Source organism: Emydura macquarii, unplaced genomic scaffold (genome assembly GCF_026122565.2).
Source record: "Emydura macquarii macquarii isolate MOO-44397 ecotype Brisbane River unplaced genomic scaffold, CSIRO-AGI_Emac_v2 contig_2205, whole genome shotgun sequence".
NCBI lineage: Eukaryota > Metazoa > Chordata > Testudines > Chelidae > Emydura > Emydura macquarii.
This window is the reverse complement of record NW_027132342.1, coordinates 1,351,769-1,373,630: the sequence shown is the minus strand read 5'-3', so window position 1 is coordinate 1,373,630 and position 21,862 is coordinate 1,351,769. Positions and strand designations below refer to the sequence as shown.

The 21,862-nt window shown below is 39.8% G+C and overlaps 1 protein-coding gene and 1 long non-coding RNA gene across 2 annotated transcripts in view; one reads left to right on the top strand and one right to left on the bottom strand.

Annotated features, from left to right (window-relative positions):
- Positions 1-447: 447 nt before the first annotated feature.
- LOC137160588 (uncharacterized) lies at positions 448-3,821 on the top strand. The gene is made up of 3 exons (XR_010921937.1): positions 448-624; positions 1,406-1,537; positions 3,477-3,821. It is a non-coding gene; the product is annotated as an uncharacterized lncRNA (long non-coding RNA).
- DERA (deoxyribose-phosphate aldolase) overlaps positions 600-21,862 on the bottom strand; it is a 57,171-nt gene continuing 35,908 nt past the window's right edge. The window contains exons 7-9 of the mRNA XM_067559158.1: positions 7,982-8,094; positions 3,912-4,061; positions 600-2,942 (exon numbers count right to left, since the gene is read on the bottom strand). Of these exons, the coding sequence (XP_067415259.1) occupies positions 2,886-2,942; positions 3,912-4,061; positions 7,982-8,094 (320 nt within the window). The 3' untranslated portion in view covers positions 600-2,885. The remainder of the gene's footprint in view (positions 2,943-3,911; positions 4,062-7,981; positions 8,095-21,862) is intronic.

Here is a 21,862-nt window from a genome sequence, read left to right as displayed (position 1 = left end):
ATGTCCTTAATGGGCAGAATACAACCTTGGATCTGAACTTTCCCAAAATTTGGAGTTCTTCAGATATGGTGCCGAACTTGCTATGCACGCCCATTTCCAGTTAGTAACTGACTTCAGACACTCTCAGTGTGTTCTGTGTTTCTCCTGAAGCAGTTGATACCACCACAATCACCTAAGCAGGGGCTCTCCTTCCTCAGGGTTTTATTTGACAATGTCAAATAATATAATATCCTTAATATCCTTGTTGCAGCTGTCAGAAAATGGGAGATCGCAGTAGCATTGGACAGGCTGGAGGAGGCCTAGTTCAAACCTAGGGCCTGTCACATAACACGGAGCAGACTGTTATTAAAAACAAAGTACAAACCAGTTTTATTGAAATCAATTTTATTTTTATTTGTTTTTTCCTCCTTTTTCAGTGCATCACAAATTCCAAGACAGAAGCATTTTCAAATGTGAGCAGATGATACTTTCTAGAAGTTCAGCTTTTTCCAAAGCATTGATTGTCTAGGATTGATTGCACAGTATTTTAGTTGTCATTTTAAAAAAAAAAATTTAAACACCCTTAAGGAAAGACATCAGAAGGAGTGGCCGGCTTAGAGAATTTGCAAAGGACTGTGTTTAAAGGTAGGTTTATCTCAGTGGCTGGATAATGGGAGTCTAAAGAAGAACAAAACAAAACAGGAACAGCAGGTGTTGAGGGTCAAGAATTGGAGGTAACTGGCAGAAATGTGTGCAGTTTTGCTTGGCACCTAACCATGCTGTGTCTGACTCTAGTTAGTGTTCTGGAAGAGCCATAGTCTGCCACACTTACTCAGACTAAAGTAGTACTGTAGTACATGAGTAGCCCTATGGAAATTAGTGAGACTACTTGCTAAGCAAGGTACTCATGTTGAGTAGTTAAGGTGGCAGCATCTGGTCCTTTAATAATATTAACACCTATATAGCACTCTCTGTCTATGGATCTCGGAATGCTATTCGCCCCTATGTGGTACATAAATTCTTACAAAAAATGGCTGGAAGTCAGCAATTAGAAAAAAACAACTCTGGGCCAAACTATTGGGATTGGAAGGTCTTAGTGTAGGAGCTACGTTTTCCCTCCTCAGAAATGACACACATCCATTTGGTTTGGTGTAAAAGTACAAAAATATGCTGGATACATTTTTAAGGTTGCTCTTCGGTGACTGTGACTTAACAATAGCAGGACCAAGCGATCAGGGCCAGAAGAGGCAGAGAGTATCCCCACAGCACCTTGTACTGGCCTGCCACCTATTCCATGTGTAGTGGCTGCACTGGACCAGACCTCTGCTTCCCTGCACGGCATGGGGGCTCAGGCACAGGAACAGAATTTTGTATGTATTCTAACCATAAATGTATTCTAACCAAGAACTGGAATTTTCCTTCATAGAGACTGGCAACAAAGTCAGAGGGAGACTCTGTGATAAAAAGGAGCACCTTCATTTTGAAAAGAATATATGTAAATGTGGCTGCACAGTTCGGTCTAGAAGGCGGAGTCTTGTGTACTGCACGAGTAAACCAGGTCAGGGGCATTTGGACTTTATTGCCTGCTAGGAAATAAGCTTAAAACATATTTTCTAGTACCAAGCATTGCATATAGGATTCCTTTCTTTGCATATGTTGTACTCCCTTTTTCCTGCTGTTCAGCTTATCCATTTGTCTAATAGTCCATTATGCTATTTTAAAGCACTGGAACGCTGATAGAACGTCAATATTAAATAAACCAAATCTTGATCTTTAAGTTCCAAGAACCTCCTTGACACTATAATGAATTCACCTGGCAGTTTGATATGTAGCTAACTCCCTCCCATTTTACTCACCTGATTAATCCCATTGAAGTCTACAATGGGACTAGTTACGTTAATGACATAATCAAGATTTAGCACATTTCTAGTTACCTAGTAGAATGCAGTGATGATACAGTGCATTAAACTCACTGAAGTCTGATCATCAGACGGGTAATGATTTGGGTATTATTTTTGCTGTGCTTTAAGTATAAACAGTATTTTACCCACCGTGTAAAAGACAGGGAGCAGCCCTGTATAGGACACCCCACAAATAACTTATTTTTTTACATATACATATTATAAATGTCACAAGTAAGTTGTTTTTAGAAAGACGAAGTTGGAAACTCAGCCTGCAAGTTCTTGTACAGCAGCAACATTCAGAAACTGACACTCAGAACCTGTACATTAAAACGCAAAGTTTGGCAATAAGATGTTTAAAAATTAGGTTTTGCCAAGCAAGTTAAGCTGAAATTTTCAAACTTGAGTGTCTAAAAATAGGCACCTGAATGTATATTTAGGCATCTAGATACAAATTCCCTTATTTTCAGTTGTTCTGATCACCCACTATTCACAGTTACGTCAGCAGCAAGCTGAAATGTAATCAACATAACAATTAATAGAGCAATACATCTAGGGCAAAAACTGCAGACTAATTTAAATAGAAAAAACCTGCAAAATCTGTAGCTCTTGAAAGTAATTAGAGATCAGTTGCATTCCATGGATACTTCATATTCTGCTACTGGAAAGTATTACCAGGCTACTTAAATCTTTTTCATAATATTCAATGCTATCGTTGCCGTTGACATGCTTTTCAGGCTGGTCTGAGGAAGACTTTACAAGATTAATATTGCAAATCTTTACTAACTATTTAATTATTTCAGATTTATCTTCCACGCCTCTAAGTCCCCCCATTTGGGTTCAAGCACCACCGAGCAGACTTGAACATATTTTAAATGCAACAAAAATATGAAGAGAAAGAATTGGTTCTTTTATCCTTTTATATGCAGTTTTGGACTCAGTTGCAGGAAAGACTTTATTTTCTTAAAACTCTCTTATAAAAGTCATCCTGAATTACTCATGTGTCTAAGCCATTGGCAGGTCATGATAAGCTGCATATCTGCCAGTCACATGATGGTAAATCTGCAAGGAAACAGAGAATTTATGATGGTATCAGACATAACTAGAAATTTAAAAGGGGTCATTAGCCAACAAATTAAGGACGTGTTGAGGGGCAGTTGGGTGTAGCTGATGCACATTTATTTGTTAATATATTTTAAAATGTGTGTGCAGGTGTATGTATATAGAAAGACTTCGGTTGACTTTGATGGGCTTCAGATCAGACCCATGTTGAATAAAAAATGTACTTTTTATTTGTATCCCTTTCCCCCACTCATCATATACTCCTTGTTGTTGTAAACACTATGGGGCACTAAAATCAGATGATTACTTTAGACTGGGTGTAAGAAAACCCGCTCTCTCTCCTATGGCTGTTCAGTAGCAGGAGGCAAAATCTCCTACTGTATGCTGCTGGTGGTGCAGGTGGCTGAATCTTACATCCTCAGCATGGCAGGCAAGCAGTTCCTAGGCATGGCAGGGAGGAAATTCTTTGTTCTCAAGAAATGACCAATATGTGGCCACATCCCTCCTCTGCTAACACATTCTCCCTTCCTGCAGGGTGAGAAACAAACATCGCAAAGCTACAAGCTGCGGAGGAACCAGCAGCAGCAGCAGCAGAGTGACTGAGTGGTTGAAAGCCAGGAGAGCTGATTCTCTCTGCTCAGCACCGTGAGCCTGACCCAGCCAGCTGTCTACGGAGGCAATGCAGACTGATTGGAACATGAAAGCCCCCTAATGACTCCCTGTAGCAACAAGCTCCATTTAAAGAAATCCATCATGGAAGCAAAATTGTATTTCTTAAGTAATTAGAAGCGTGCGCCATTAGCCTTAAAACGGTGCGGCATACATTTTTCTTGAAAGTAATAAGCAAACATTTTCTAGGAAAATGTTTTCTCTCAGCCAGGGTGGAAATTGCTAACAGGAACGTAGGCCATAAGACTGGAAGGAACCTCCGCGGTTATCAACTCTAGTCCCTGTTATCACAGAACTCACCTGTCTCTCGATGTCGGACAGCAAAGTACTGGCACCTAGGCGAAAGAGGTCTGGTTTCAGCCACTCATCTCCTAACTCCTCCTTCATCAGCACGAGCCAGGTAAGAGCATCCTTTGCGCTACGAATGCCTCCGGCAGGTTTAAATCCAACCTTTAAAAAAAGTGTAATACACACAAAATACTATTTATTTTAAGTGATCGTTTTCTTTTGGGGAGAAATGAAAACGTGCATACCTCCCACTGAGAAATGGCCACCATGTACAAACAAGACTCTATTATGAGTTGCCTTTTAATTTTAGGCAAAGCCCCGAGCAAGCAACCGTGTGTAAGCTGCACCAACTCAGAAGTAGTCCTGGAAGCCATTGTGCTTCAGACACCGCTGTGAAAGGTACAGTTCCCTGCCGGCTTCCTCCTTGCTCCTGAAACCTCAATGGGAGAGAAGGGTAGAGACAAGATTGCCCACTCCCTGCCCATTCCCCCACCCACATGCTTTGGGGAGAGAGAGAGTAGGTAATGTCTCCCAACTCCTGTGTGCCTGATCCCAAGATCTGGGTAGCTGACGCAGGTATAAGGGACAATTCTTATTCCTTTGCAAGGCATATAGAGTCACCGACTACCCCCCAGTGTCTAATAATAAACACACACGCACAAACATATCCTCAAAGATGTAGAAGTGAAGAGGACTAGATGAAATGGGAGTTATCTGTCAAATACTGAGAGGCTTCCATATTTTACTGAAAGCATATGCACGATAATTATACGCTACCAGTCTGTAATTTTAAGCCATATTTAGTACACTAAAATTAATATACATAAATAGCAAGTTAATTGCCTAGACTTAATAAATCTTTCTACAGGGATGATCCAAGTTGGATCTATCCCTGCTAGACATATGAAGTTTTTTTGTTTGTTTGTTTTTTAATTTGGCAAATACTGGCATTCCAGAGAATATGCACAGAATGTGTTTTTATCAGAATTGAAATGGTAAGACCTGCAATCTATGAAACAATGTAGCACTGAAGTTAAACAACGTATGCTGTGTTAACAGGACACATTCGGGGTCCTATGGCGGCGGGATACCTATGAACTTTTAGGGTTGCAGAAATCATCCACGTCACAGTTCTTAAGAGCCTAGGAGTTCCTGCACTAGAATGGACCATTTATCCATCAAGTCCATTATCCTGCCTTCAGCAGTGGTCTATACATATGCCCCAGTGCTTTACGGGATGTTTGAAAGCAAAGAGAATCAGAAGTGGGTTTGCTGGTATTTGATGTAATGCAGGAACAATCTGGATAGTCTGCAGTGTAGTGTATAGTGGTATTTTCTCAATTCCTTCCACCCCAGGGAGATTCTCCTAAGAGAGCCCAGAGAACTTTCCTGTTTCATTTTTTCTTTTATTCTGCTTTTTCCCTTATACTCCGACCCCCCCTGAGAGGATTATCATTCTGCTATATACTGGAAGCTGTTTTAGCCTGGAAGCATGAATCCCATTGTCTATAAGATACAGTGAGATACTTAAGAAAATGTACTGAAATTTAAAAAAAAAAATCATTGAGCTACGTGTTTGGTAAAGTTTTATAGTAATTTAGGAAAACAAACTTGAAGAAGAAATATGTTTCTCTCACACTGAAGCATTCTAATAACACTATTTCCAAAAGATAAAAAGAAAATAAGGAAAAGCTGCTGAATCCAACATGCAAAGAATTTGTAAGTATGTGTGTGTGTCTGTGTAATAGCTCTAGTTGTCCAAAAATAATTCAAATCACTGCAACTGGAAAAACATCTGCAATGCGAAGAATTAAAGTGAAGTGTTATTTTGTCTGTTTTCTTTTACAAAGGGAAAAATTAATGAAAATCACATTAGTCTTCCTATCCGTGTCAAAACCTTTTATGATAATCTGTGGCTAAAACAAGTAAACTTCAGGTTTAAAAAAAAAATGAGGGTGGGAAGAGAATAATTAAAAATAATAATTGCACAATTTTTCCTGATAAAAATTAATATTCTAAAAAAGGTTTTTATTTTTGCAAAAACATCGCCAACATTGGCCTATCCCCATCTCCATTTCCCAGCTTTCCAAAGAGCACATCTGACTGCCTTAAAAATGCAACAAAAGAAAGAGATATTTAATTCAAGAGCTGTATAAAGTCTAGCTGCCTTTCCCCTGCTGTTTCACAGCATTTCATTATTTTGTTTAATAAGTTCATCTCCTCAAGAATTTTCTCTTCACTGTATATTATTAAAAGTAATATGTTTTTTCTGGATTGGGGGTTTCCCAACAGAAAAACCAATTTGTGTGTGTCCTTCAGTAATGACAGGAAAAGATTATTTCCCATTATATTGCACACTTTTCATATCTCTACCACAGCTTATCATTCAATAAATGTTACTCTGCAACCTGTTCCTTTCCTTGGAAAAAGTTTAATTTCTGTATTAACCTGTTTTTGCCAGCTAACGCCTTGCTAGAAAGCTTCTGTACAGCGGCAGAATTAGTTTGTTAAAGAAACCATTTAGAAATCTCTTGTCACTGATAAAATTGTCTTCAGTTAATAGAAGGATATAAAGTCAGTTTACATCTAATTCTCTCTCTCTCTCTCTCTCTCACACACACACACACACACACACACACACACTTTCTCTCTCTCAATAGCACATTTTAAACTGTGAATGAATAGTGTTAAAATGAAGGTAAATTAAACTATTATATTAATTAAATGTAAAAACATATAGTAATGCAGTATGAAAGGGCAAAACCTGACTTCTGGCACATAGCTTATGGAAGTGGGATCTCTACAGGCACGGAGGCGGGAGGAATCCTCCTTCGCAGGTTACAGAGAAGGTATTACTATAGCCACCCCCAGGGCCACTGCATACACAGACACGCAGGTGGAGGGAAGTAGTCAATGGTTTCACATAGGTCTCATCTAGACTAGGATAAAAGGTGTGTTGTTAGAACATACCATGTTCTAACATCACATCTTTAAAATCATAGTCTAGATAAGGCCAGTGTCGTGGATACGTTGAACCAGATTCTCTATTACACTAAGGCCTACATAGGCTGTTCTGGCAACCTAAATGGGCCTTAAAGGGGAGTGGAAAGGGCCTCTTGAGACTACTATTTGTGCAAGGGGCTTCCTACCCAGCTGGCATAAGGGCGGGGTGAGAGGGAGGGGCAAGCCAGAGATGAAGAGGTGATGTCATGAGAGTAATGTGTGATAGCTATTGTTCGCTTTCCAGGGACCATGGAAGGAGACAGAGCATAAGTAAGAGCAGTTTTGAGGTTGTTCTAACTTAATCTGGGGTTTGGACATTGCCCCTAAACACAGGAAAGGAAAAGGTGGTTTACAGCTTCCTTTGGCCACATTCCCCTTCTATTACTGCCATAAGCAGGAACAGATGAATGGAGAATTGGACGTACCCCAAGTCTCCCCTCCATAGTGATATGGAAGGACAATAGTAGCAAACATCCTGTGCGAGCTCACAGCAGCCTGTTCCCCACCCCATACTGTTTCTGCTGCAGAACTTACACTCTGCCTTTCATGGCTGATATGAAGCCCTACAGGGCCAAGAAGAAAGGGGCAGAATGTACACCTTGGGTGTGACTCTCAAATAATAAAGTCAGAAGATACAACATTTTACTTACAAGAACTGCACGTATTGGGACAATTCTCAACCGGAGTAAATCTGTGTTCTCCATAAACTTCAGTGGATCTAAGCCAATTTCTACTGGCTGAGGATCTATCCCCTTGTTTATTAAAATTCACATTTAAACCAAAACACTACAAATATGCAATGGGGACTGAATAGAGGTTGCACACATTTTCCAGGGGGGAAAACTGCTCTTTAACTCAGACTTAACATGGGAAGTTTCAGCCAAAGAGGAACATTTTTATAAGCAAGTAGAACGAGGGAGCTATAAGGGAAGTTGAGTTGCTGATTGACCTACAAGAAAGCTAAGATATATGTAAATCAATCAATCACATGTTCTGTAACTGAAAGTATTCAGGTTTTATCTCTACTTCTTAATGACACTGTTTTTATTTATACAAAAGATTCCAATAGTAAGAATTACCTTGTTGCCAGTTTTCCAGTAGAAATCTCTAATGGCTCGCACCATAACTATGCCTACTGGAAGGGTGGCATTAACTGCTTCTTTTCCTGTTGAGGTCTTAATAAAATCAGAACCTTAAAAGAAACAGAAAGCTATATGGTAGTTTTATAATAATAGTAATTCTTTGTACATATATATAGAGAGAGAGCTCCTTTCATCCAAGGATTATTATAAAGCCTTACATCATCCCTGTAAGGTAGGTATATTCCCTATTTTACAGATGGGGAATCTCAACCACAGTAAGGATGAGTCCTGTTCAAAGTTTCAGAGCAATTCAGAATAACAATCAGGGATAGAACCTAGGCATTTCAACTCTTAGTTCCCATCTCTAGCCATCAGAAGAAAAGCCGTCCTAACCTATGTGCCAATCAGCTGATGTTATGATATACAACATTTAAATACATACTTTGATGTGATGTAAAACCAAGGTCAGTAATGTATGTAGGCATTAAAGAAACATTCCAAAGAAGAGGCTAGTCAGCCCTGGTTCCTGGCTTATTTCACTCTGCATTTTCATTTGAATACAATGTTATTCTTCACTTTGTGGCCTGAACTCTTGTGTAGTGTGGATTGTACCCTGCTGCATTTCAGTGTTGTCTAAAGTGAATCATGCAACATGGTATTCTGTTTGCAAAGAGCTAGTTTTGTGTGTGGGGGGGGGGGGGGTGTGTGTGTGCTGGGGGATGTCTGATGCTGCTCCCATACAGGCCAATGACATCACTCCCATTGACTTCAATGCAGCAGGCTGGAGCCCTTGGAACTATAGGCTCTTTATTTAGCAAAAGTAGTCCAGGAGACCAATTCAACCATAGGGTAAGACAGTGCAGCTCCCATTTAAATCAATAGGAGCGACATCTGCTTACACCTTGACATCCAGCTTGGCTCAGGGTCTGTTTTATATCTCATCTGAATGATGGCACCTCCAGAAGTACAATGCCCTCTAGCAGTAAGCTGGAGACGTTTCACTACGAGATCAAAATAAAGGAGGTCACCTCTTGAATCATTAACACCACATCCCACAGCACTGAAGGTTTCCCTCTAAATTTCCCATTCAAGTACTGAATAGACCAATTGCTGTTTAAGCTGCATCGTCTGATGAAGATCACATTTTAATCAGATGGGGCAACACAGAAACTCTTCCTAACACCACTGGAGAGCAATTTAAAGTAAGGGGTAATTGATAGTTGACTAAACTTTTGCAAAAAATTAAGGTGGGTGAGGTAATATCTTTTATTGGACCAACTTCTGCTTGCTTGTTTTTTTCCAACAGAAGTTGTTCCAATAAAAGATATCTCATCCACCTTGTCTCTCTAGTGTCCTGGGACCAACACCGCTACAACAACACTGCAAACAAAGAATTAAGGTCAACCAAGCAATAAACCAGTTATATACTTTGGGGCCATTCCCATTCAAATTAGGGTTTTTATACTGATTTCAAAGGGAGCAGGCTTGAGCCCACTGTATACACTTGATGGTCACATCCGGGTTTTTTAAATGGAAATGAAACTTTAACATTATCAGATTATATTTTTCAGTTTTCTTTTTAACTGCAGAGTGTAAGTCCTTCAGTACAAACCCCCACTCTCCCCTATAAGGTAAGTCAAAGCTTTTATAAGTCTTATAATTTCAAGTCTCTATGGTACAGTTTCATTAAAAACTTTCATTAAACAACAGCTGCCCTTGTATATGGTCTTCTAATCAATTTGGTCAAACAGAATGACTTCTAATCAGCTGTTGATAAAAATAGAAGATGAAATTTTAATTCTAATAGATTAACCACAAACTCAAGATAGTCTTCAAAATCCATCTAGCTCCATTCTCCAGTGGATTTAACGACTATTCAGCAACTCATTACTAAATAGAACAAGATGAACATTTTCCAGTTCATTAAAGAAATGTACTATGTATTTTTGCATTGTCCTCATGATTCGTTACAGGGAGTCTTAATTACAAGATAATGGATAATGGTTATTAAATGCAGACTCCAGTAATGAAGCTCTATTCATTTGCGAGCCTCAGAGACTGCGAAGAGGGGAAAAATAAAATTACTAGCTTCAAAAGATTAACGGATCAAATTATTATTCAATTTTGAAAATTTCATTGACTTCATAGAAACAAGAAGAGATTAAAAACTAGCATTAGTACAAAAGTAGTGCATTTACTTATATATTTTTAAAATAATATCTTACGGCTATTACCAGAATAATCAGCTTTGGATGTGATTATTAGACAAACATACAGCCAATTTAGCATCATCTCCTAACAATGAAAACAATACATTTTTATTTCATGAACAAATTCTATTTATGATACGAGAGCTTGCCAGCAGGATTCCATAAAGAATCTTGTGGAACATGGAAGATGTTTGCTACCAGAGAGCACTACAGTGTAAGGTATTATTAACATTTTATATTTCACTTATGAAAAAAGGGATTTAAAAATCGACCACTGCTTTAAGAAGCATGTCATTAAGTGGAATTCATGCCAACCTTGTAATAGGAGTTTCTGGTGACATTATTCACCAGCTCTGTGTTTTCAATACTTGAAAAAAACAAAAAACAACACCCTTCCTCCCCCCCAAAAAACCAAACCATTACACTACTGACAATAGTTCAGTTTTATCTGGTGATTCAGATAACAATTCTAAACCTATACCATCATCCAGCCACCCTTTTATGAATGCACAGATGCAAAGTTAAGGCAAGTTTTCAAATACATTCCCAAATAGCTTGTGAGTTAGAAAGTGACTTAATGAAATATTAATGCTAAGATCTTCAGAATAGGTGCCTAAAAGTAGGCTTCTAGGTCCAGATCCTCAAATGTATAAAGTCATTAGGGCAACTAAATATCTTTGAGGATCTGGGCCTTAGTTCCCTATACAGGCCCTGAGCCCAGAACATGCAGAGCACTGGTGGAAGGCTGTGCCAGTGCAGACCAATTTTGTTTAGATTTTTCAATGGAGCCTTAAGGGAGTTAGGCACCCAATTCTCCTTGCATTTCAATAAGATTTGGATGTCCAAAATGCTGAGTTAACTTTGAAAATCCCAGCTATTGACTTCAATGGGGTTTTGTGCAGGCTCAGTAGCATACCTGCCTGCTGTACTATACAGAACCAGATACTATGGTGCTAACTAAGTGCCCTAACTTACAAAAGACTGAGTACCCGGCACTTTTGAAAATCCCATTGGCTACACTGGGAGGTGCTGGATCAGGCCACTTATTTAGGCACCTCAGTGTGCACACTGAGGTGCCTTTTTTTTTTTTTTAATCTTGACTAAAGGGTTCAAATATCTATTATTAGAACTGAACAATTTGCAAAGCTATGGTTATGAGAGGGATCCCCTAGAGGGATCTCTTTCTGCATGATTTCATTATTTATTTTGGGGATAGAAGGGGCGTGTGATGGGCTGTCTACCCCACACAGGACTGGAAGGGGTTAAGATGGCCAGGCAGACCAATTAACTCCACAGGCTGCACCTGGATGGAGAGCTGGGGAGCAAGGAATTGATTGAAAGCACACTCACCTGGGCAGGAACTGGTGGGCCCTATAAAGCCAGGGAGTTGGCAACAGACAAAGACTGCTAAGGGATGCCTCAGAGATCTTGGAAGGATTGTGACCTAACTGGAGGGGTAAGTCATGAAAAGGAGGCTGCAGTTCCTGGACCAAGAGGAGAGACGCCACCGGAAGAGGGCACAAGACCTGGCCAGAGCCAATCCCCAGGACACCGGCAGCGGTGAGTGGACCCCACGACAGGGAAATGCTGCTATTTAGTCTAATTTGGTGCATTTCAAAAGCAAAAAGTGTGTGTTTCAAAACAAAAGCTTTGTGAGACAGAAATAAATGCAATACCTAGTAACGATAGTTTAGTAGCATTTAGATGTCTGGATGACCTGTACCAGAAGTAGGGAAATCTACACTATCTTAGGTACTTGTTTGGCCCCATTACTGTAGTATCTGAGAGCATCACAATCTTTAATGTATTTGTCTTCATAGCATACCTGTGAGGTAGGGCAGTGCTATTATCCCTGTTGTACGGATGGGAACTGAAGAGAGAGTCTAATTTACTTGCCCAAGGCCACAGAGTCAATCTATGGCAAAGCAGGGAATTGAACACCAAGACTGCCAGGCTGGTGTCCTAACCACTGGAGCATCCCTCCTCCATCCTTCTACACTCCCCCAATTCATTTCACACTGCAAGGATCCCTTGTGTGTAAATGTAATTGAGCTGATGATTAACACTGTAGAATGTTGTTTAGATGACAGTATTCAGGAACAATATTATGGTTCTATAATTAAGCAATAAGAAATCATAAGCAGTATAGCAATCATGGAGTAATCACAACCTTTGAGTTGCAAAGCACCTCAAATGCCTTGGGGGCATGATTATCTCCTGATAACTGCACACTGCTTGTAGTTGCCTCACTCTTAATAAAGAACAAAGATGTAGCTGGGTTGAGTTCAAAATAATAGGCAAGTTTTACTGCAATTCTCTATAACTACCAGTAAAGCCGCACCCATGAAGGTTTCTTCATTCTTGTACCAGAGTTATAATAAGATGTGGCAATATGGGGTAAAGGCATGTCCTTACAAGATCTCTAGGTCACATGTAAAATGACTGCGGCCAAGCTGACCTATCCGGGCACACACTGATTGTGTCACATGATGAAATGGTAACAATGATTAATACATATTGTCAATGATGGATGGATGGATGTTTTATGGCCAAGATTGTTTAAAAATGTGCCTGAGGTTAAACTCCTATGTCCATATTTAAGCATCTAAATAAGCAGCTTGACTGTGGGAGCTGCTAAGTGCTCAGTCCTTTGAAAAATCAGACTAGTTAAGTGCTTACACATGTATTTATGACCCACTTCTAAGCTACTATTTTTGAAAATTTTGCTCTGAGTTTACAGTATAGTCATTTGCATTTTCAAATACTGTATAGTGCATGTATTTCTGCTCTGAGAAGTGGCTGTAAAAATTACATCCTGGGGTTCCACATTCATTGTCTCTCAGTGAATCTGTATAATATTTGCTTTGGTTATAAATAAAAGGATGACCTTTCTAATTGCTAGCCCTGCCATCTCAGCTTGGGCTTCAAGATTCAAAATGGGCTCCTCCCTTCTTGCATATTATCAGCAGTAATTAAGATTCTGCAGGCCAAATGATGCCCTTAGGGACACTTGTGTGCCTGCCACAAATAATGAAATCTTTACTCATGCAAAATTCTCTTAAAACAATAACCCAGGTCAGAGCAGGATGCTGCACCTGTAGATGATGTCTATGAGAATTATGGAATTAGAATCATGCATGTCTTGCTACTGCACTATTATAGTGTTTACTGCAGTTCTCCATAGGATAATACCAGTTAATTGGTATTGTTTCTTGCATGTTCATTTTAAACATGTTCTTCTTGGAGATGCAAAATGAAAAGCTACATAAGCTTTTCTTATTGACCATGTGTGTTATCACCTCTTGAATATTTTTGAGGGGTTCTTCCAATCCAAACTTAACCAGGCATAGCTGCAGTTAAAAGACATACTTTATATAGTCATTATATAACAAAAATTTCATTTTTTCTGGCTGAGGTTTTTATTTTTCTAAGGAAGAGCAATGTACATAAAGCATTTCATTCAAGGGCTTCAGAGCACTTTATCTATATTAAGATTCAAAACACCCCTATGTGGTATTATCCCCAATTTGCAGATGGAAAAACTGAGAGGGGTAAAGTGACTTGCGTAAGGCCACATAGTAAGACAAAGGCAGAGAGCAGGAAGAGAACCCAGAAGTCCAGATAACCACACTCACTCCTACTGTAACCTTGGAAAACAATCCCTCAGCTTATCCAACAAGGATTGAAGCTTGCCTATACAATGTTGCTTTAATGAATAATTGTGTGATTACTGTTCATAGTCTGTTCAGTTTTTGAGCAGGGCAGCATAAATAATGGAGATATGTATGTGCAGATTTTTATCATGTTTGGAAATATCCTGGTGTGTCCAATTCTGTGTATTCTAGTACACATGATTTTCCATTTTAAACATACAATTATGTGCACAGGTTTGAAAATCTAGCTCATTAGACTTTTACTTATACTGAATTGCACTGTCACTCACTAGGGTAATCTAAACCAAATCTCCTATGTAATAAAACTATTGTATAATATTTATAGTCTCTCTATTCTAAACCATATGAATTATTGATATTATTGACTGTCCATGTTTTAGATCAATATTGTTTATTATTCCAATATGTTGTCCAACACAACCTCCATTACGCCCCTCTTTTAGACACTAAAATTTGTAACTATTGCAGCATATACTTTGCTACTTTCTTCCAAATCATAGTGTTACTTGTAATAGATATGTACAAATAGTTTAAAAGCCTAGCAGTATATGGCATAATATGCTACATATGATTTTGGCAACTGGGTTTAGCTTTGTGCTTTCTAATGTCAATAGCAAGTTTGGAACAAATATATTAACACTGAAAGTCAGGTATGCTTGAGTATCGTCTATTAACTTGTGAGAAAATTACTCAAATTGAAGAAATAGCTGCTTAAAATGGATTTAGAAATACATTGCCCTGAACAAAGTGAGCTAGAAAATTAGTCTACTTCAGGATTAGAAAGTGCCATGAATTTTAAACCCACAACCAAGATCATGATACTTCTATATCATCTTGAATATGTTTGCAATATTTTATGATAAAAGTACTTTAAGATGCTGTCCCTGTTCTCTAAGTCAGAGAAAGAGAATTGATTTTTTTTGGGGGGGGGGAGGGGATTTCCATGTGTGGAGGTTATATGCCATGTCTGAAAACTTAGAAGGCAGAGTCTCTCCTGCGGTCAACTCCTCAGTGCAGGAGAGGATGGAGGCAGCATCATGATGGCAGTTATGGCACTCTGATTCTGAGGGTTGATCAATGCAGGCCCCACCCCCTGTGGTAGTTAATGCAGCCTAAAGACTTTGTGGCCAGAATTCTGTTCTTGTGCTTTGCCTGAGCAGCACAAAGGGGCCAAATCTCACCAGAACCTGACCTATAATTTTTTTCTTCTTAGTTCTACATTTGGGGAGCAGAAAAGATTTATTTATGGGCTTTGCATGGCATGTTGGGGGGTACTGTTTATACCAACTCTAAGATCATGTTGCAGTTTTGAATTTAACTTTTTATGGCACTCAGAAGCCTTTGGGTACAAGCATCTTATAAACAGTTCTTACTACTGAGTTTCTGCACATGTCCATTCAGGAACATGCATAATATCAAAATGGTCAGAATGTCTGTCTGTATGCTGGCAGGCCTGTGACCTTCTTATGTCAAGGTTGTTATAACAAGGTAATAATAAGAGCTTACGGAGAGGGAATTTGCACTCGTAAAATAGCACAATTGTCTTGGGACCACATCCTGATTGCACTGAAGTCTATGGCAACACTCCCCTTGACTTCAGTGGAAAAAGAATATAGCCATACATGCAGTACTAGGTCAGTGATGTGTATTTTGCCTTCTTCTGAAGCACCAGTTATTAGATGAACAATGATGTGTTCAGGTAATGTAGTAATTATTTCTCTAGGAAGCTTATTTGGAACCTTTGGAGGCTTTCCCTGCTTATACAACCTCATTGTTCCCTTATAAATGAGCCAATCATAAGTTCCAACTAATTTGGCTGCCTTTCTCCTGGGCCCTAGCAGTCCTCTACTGCAGTTGCTGTTGCTCTACCAATACTGTACAGCTCTGGCCACAGGAATCTCCAATTTGAAGCAAACACATCTTCTAACTCTTGTGACGGGATCCTTAGAGAGGGGATTATAAGAGGGAAGATGAAGCATAGCAGGGAGGGCTTTAACAAATCTGAAAGGTTGGCAATGGACATAAGAACATGTGGGCCAATTTTTTTTAAATGAATGTGTGGCCCGTTTTTCTGTATGTTAACAGACATGAATTTACCCTGGTATATTGGGGCCCGATCTGCAAATCTTCCTTATGACTAAGTAGACACTATTCCCATTAGTAAGGTTTGTAGGGGTGGCTCCTCCAATGAGTAAACTTAGTGCTAACATCTGTCTTCTATGCCTTACATAGCAGTATATGTGCCTTGTGTAATGTATGTATTAGCAGCCACTCTATAAAAAACATGGCCAATCAACACGGTAGCCTATAGAGGCTTGAAAAACCAGGCCCTGATCCTGTGACATGAGTGTATTCCTTAACTATGCCGCCATCTGCTAATATTTAAATTAATGTATTGTGCAAGACGTAGAGCAATTTTTCACCGCTTAGATTTCATTTATTATTGTCTTTAGTGATCTGTTATCTAGTGTCGAAATGGGACCATAAAACACACTAAGATGTTTTAGGTTATATATATAACATAACATGAATATTTATACACAAACAAACAATAAAAGGGGTTTAAACATGATCCGTACCTTGTTGCGTAGCAGGTGCTTTTAATTAAGTTAACTTTCTTCACTGTTTAGAGCATGAACTAAAGAGCAGGATCCCTAGTTTCATATCTAGATCAGCTGCTGACTTGCTATGTGATCTTAAATCAGCCACTCTGGTTAACATTTTCAAATCTAAGTGCCTGAAGTTAAGCATTTAAATATAGAATCTTGCTAGCTAGAGGGCATCATAAAAGTGCCAACTAGTGGTGACCAGGGGTAGTGTCCTGTGTGAAGGCCTGTCCCTTTAAATGTTTGAGCATACTCCCCTCCTCAGCACAAAGCCTCACTTTGGTGTTAATTTCCTCATACAGTTTGTCTACACTGCAATTAAACACCCATGTCAGACCCGTCAACAGGCTTCGGCTCTAGGGTTATTTAACTGCAGCACAGATGTTTGGGCTCAGGTTAGAGCCTGGCTCCAGGAACCCACGAGAGGGGAGGCTCACAGAGGCTGAGCTCCAGCCCAAGCCCAAATGTCTGCTCTGCAATTAAACAGCCCGGCAGCCTAAGCCCCATGAGTTTAGTCATCTGATGGGCGAGTCATGGGTGTCTAATTGCAGAGTGGACATACCCTTAGGGTCTGATGAAAGAGCCCATGAAAGTCAATGGGAGTCATTCTACTGACTCTTTTATTTCCACAACTATATTAAATTTCTTTTAAAGGTGGTGAGTATTCCAGCTATTCTTTATCCTACCAATCTCTGAAAATTACTTTAACATTTCATAAGCCAATTTTGTATTTCCATAATTTCTAGATACAGGAAACTAAATATTTTTATTTAGAGCTTGTTTTGTTATATTTAACCACTGATGCTCAAGTAATAAAAAAAAAAAGCCTGAAATATCAAAGATACTGTACCCCGTATATCTATTGATTTTACATAATAGCTCCATGTTTTAAGCCCGTTACCTTCAGTATGTCACAGATGCTAAGATTTTATGCTATGAAGCCATATTATTTTGGTGGCATGTTTTTGACTAGAACTATCCACTGTGCAATACTTTTCTGAGTCTGATGCGGTATTAAACTTCAAAAGTTTAAGCACAAACTGACAAGTTATTTAATATGGAAGCAAGCTTTCACGCATGAGGGCAATTAACACAATCTGATGCATTCTTGCCTCTCTGCATTGGTGGTTATAAATTGCAGCAAACATTAAGTGAATGGTATATTTTCAAAGAGTTTTAAGATCATCAAATAAAAATATTATGCAAGTATTAGCACTAGCATATGAATAGAATGTTGACCCTTCACAAGAGTAGGAACAACTCATTTCATAACGCTGTTCAGTGTCATTTATGCCTCCTGCTCCAGTGACTCATTCAGAGGAAAGTCACTTGCTCTTTTTCCTCAAGTGGTAGAGAGGACTGTGCTGAAGGTCCTGGGTTCAAATCTTGCTAATGAGCTATGTGAGAGGGTCATTACACTGATGTATTATTACAAGGGCTGTCAACCCTTTGGCTAGCGTAAAACAAAACAGTTTTACTGTGTAACTCTGGTGATTTCATTATCACAAAGGCAAGTCTGTAAGCTACATTTAGCAAATTAGAAAACAGTAGGCAGGATGGATGGATTGGTCTCATTGACTGCTCCTGCTTTAGGGCCTTGCTACTGAAAACTTACAGAACGTCTCCCTTTGGGTCAGAGCCAAGCCTTGTGAACTCATTGGAAACACTCCCATGGACTTCACTGGGTTTTGGCCATTCATCCATACCAATACTAGACTGTACCACTGCAACATCATGGAGATTGTGCCAAGCCCTGGGGTGTCCTGTGCTGCTAGCAAACTGCTACTCCTCCACACCCGCAGGCAGGTCTCTCTACTCTGATTCCATGTCCCTCAAGGCAGAGGGAAAACGGGGGGTATGGCTATAGGGAAGAAAAGTGGTACCACCCCTAGGAACCCTCAGCTGGTATATTGCTGTCTTCTTTGCTCTGAGCTCCTCAAGGAGTGTATGATGCAATGTGCTGAATTTCTCCCATTGCGTAAGAGAATTATTAGCGGTATGTTGTAGGTGGATTTCCATGTATCTGCAGCACAGGAGGTGGGAGCTTTAGCTGATAAAGAAAGGTGTCCTTTCCTGCTCCAGACCCAGCACTACACCACCTGCCTGGCTCTACATCTTGACTGCAACTTGAGGCAGCCCCCTTACTCCCAACTGCTGCCTCCACTGTTTCTACCACAGACAACTGTGCCAAGGGGTCAGACCCAGCAACCCCGCCCCCCCCCCCCAAAAAAAAAAAAAAGAAAAGAAAACAAACCCCACAAACCAAAAAACCCTTCGTCTCCACAGCTGCTTATTTGGACAGATCCTTTGGAGCATTAGCTATATTCCTACTTTTTACTCACTAGCAGACATGGGCAATAACTTTTTAAAAGGGCCTTCTATGGCAGAGCCTTTTATGACAGAAGAATGTGTGGAGAGAAATTAATCTCCACTCCACCAACAGATCTACTCTGAGGAGCATTTGGCCTTCAGTCTTGACTCAGGCAAAATGCCCAGTTGAGAGTGCCTTTAAGATGAGTAATATTTTGTCATTTAAGAAATTCTCCCTCCCCGCCCCCACAATAATCTGGTGCATTTCATCCAAAGTATTCAAAAAAACGTTATCAACTTCTGCTAATTAATCTGATAAAAGTCTGGTGAAAGGTTTTATATAGATGGATAAACAGAAGCCCAAGAAGGTTAAGGCTGGTAGCCAGGAATCCTAATCCCCAGTCTTCTGCTCTGTCTCAGAATATACTACCTCCTTTAGTTGTTCTCCTTCCCTGACATCTGTTTGTCTGTCATCTCTCCTGTGAGAGCTCCTTGGGGGAAGCAGTCTTCCTTGTAGGTCTGGAAAGCACCTACCCTAGCATAGACACAACCAAATCAAATAGTAATTGATCAACAGTAGGTCAGATTATCTGGTTTAAATTGGTATAGCTGCTTTGATTTAAGGGAGCTATTCCTGTTTACACCAGCTGAGAGTTTGGCCCAGTCTGTCTATATATGTACAAACATACATGCACATAGACAGATAAGCCTTATTGCTAATTAAGATTGCTTGCAATTTCTTGTCAATTTTTTCTCCTGATTACAGTAGGGCCTCATTCAGATAGAGGACATTTTGTAAATATGCAAACTTTATGAATCAGCAAGTGTCATCACTTGATAAGTAAGGAGTGCCCCCAACCCATGCCCTAATCTCCCCTCCAGTACAGCTATAGAAGCCAGCTAGTACACTTTTTTTTTTTTGGTAAGTAGAAGACCTGGAAATAGGCAATGAAAGTGTGGTGCTGTATGAGTATCTGGTTTTGCAGCTTAGTGAAGTGTAAACTAATAAGGTTCGAATATTTTCACTCTCTTCCTTGCAGGTGCTTTGTATTTTTTTTCAGTGCCTCTGTTTTCAGTATTACTATAATTCTCTATTTAAACACACTGGATTCCATTCCTCTTTTGACTTTACTGGGAAGAATTTTTATAAACTCCCCTTCTGTTTCTTAACTACTTTCCACTCTGTCACTTTTGATTCCACATACATTCATTATTTAATTCTAGCCAGATTTTTAAGGTCTCATTTTGCACTCCTTCAAGGTCTGCTTTGCCCAAGTCCAATATTTTTTGTGTTACCACCCTTTCTATGGACCCTCATCAGCAAATCAAATCTGAGGATGATGTGATTGGATCTTTAGAGCTTTTCAACTTCAGATTTATCTATCATGCCTATATTATTTCCACTGATTAGTTGTAGAATAACTCTAAGCTTGTTGGCAATTACACTATTTCAGGAAGCAGTCCTGTACTGCCTTATTGAACATGCATCATCCTTCATTTTTCTATTATTGCTTTTCACTCAGAATCAGGATAACTGAAGTCCCTTTTAATGCTATACCAACCCTATATTTATTTTATATTTATTTATATTTTTATATATATATACACACACACACACACACACACACACACCATTTCTGCACACTTCCTGCTCTACCTTGTCACTCCAAAAACATCTTTATTCCATAATCTAATTTAAATTTTGATGCAAAGTCCGCCTCTCTGTCCTGCACTGTGATTCGCTCTTCCATAGAGCAGATTTCCAGTGCATATTCTGTACTCATTGTTCACACTGAGCTTCTGGTGATGTCCACTGCAGTTCTGAAAGTGCGGGAAAAAATGCAGACTATGCTGTGCAGAATGGAGAGGGGGAGTTATAAAAACAATAATATTGTGTCTTTCTGTTGATTATGGGCCTGATTCTCCTTTCATGAAGGACCCTAATGTGACCTCCTGTACAAACCCAGGCAGGGAAGTAAGGGGGTGCAAAAGGTCTTCTCATTCCCTTGCACGAACTGAGTAGCCTCTGAGAGACTGCTACAACTCTTCAACAACAGTGAATCGGAAGGAGCAGGGGGTGGGTCAAACCTTAACTCCATTCCTCCCCTATTCCCCCCCCCCCCCGAACACCCCAGCCAATGAAGTGGCGCTAATGTGGAGGAGAAGCAATTTATGCCTGCTATGGGACTTTCACAAGTTAGTTTCTTCTGGAAGGATGTGGGGAAATAGGTACTAGATTGTGCCTCAGGCTAACAGTCTGGACCTGTGTGCTCTTGGAGCAATTGTGCACAGCCCCTTACTCAGGACTTACGGTAAAGCCACAAGCTACCCTGTGCCATGGTGTAAAGCAGAAGTAAAATCAATGAACTCAATGATATTGCAACTCTGTAATAAAAAAAGAATAGGGTTCCACGTTGTTACGCCCATTGACACACCTTCTCCTGCTTTGGTTTGCTTCTTGCCTTCAAGAATTCAGTTCCATAATTAACTAGATCTTTGCAGCTTTAGTTACAAATCACACTTCTCCTTAAACATAATATGCTTCAAACTTGGTGAATGACATCTCAACTTCTGAACTGAACCCAGGATTTAAAGTCAGGAACTCCTGAGTTCTAATCCCAGACCCTGACTCCAGACTTGCTGTTTCAGCTGGGTTCTCCTTATGTAAAAATCAAAAAGAAAATCCTTTTCTACCTTACAAGGGTGTTGTGTGGGTTACTCTGCTAATGTATGTACAGTGCTTTGAAGATGTACAGAGTTATCCTAAATGCTAAGCAGTAGTATTTATTCGGCAGTCTTGTTTCCTACACTGCATATAGGATGCCTAGTTTGTCACTCAGATTTGCCAGCTTGCTCACCTCTCATTCATTTTTCATAAAACATGTGCTTGGAAGAATTTTTCTCCTTTGGAACAGGATAGTCCACAGGTCACTCCAGAAATATGTTCCCAGCACCTAGACGGCTACCACTGTGTTTACTGCCTTTCATAGAACACTGACTACCCTAGGGCAGGATTCCTCTCCCTCGCCAGCCCTGGAAGAAGTGGTCCATGCATAACCTGACTGCTCAGGCTGTTTA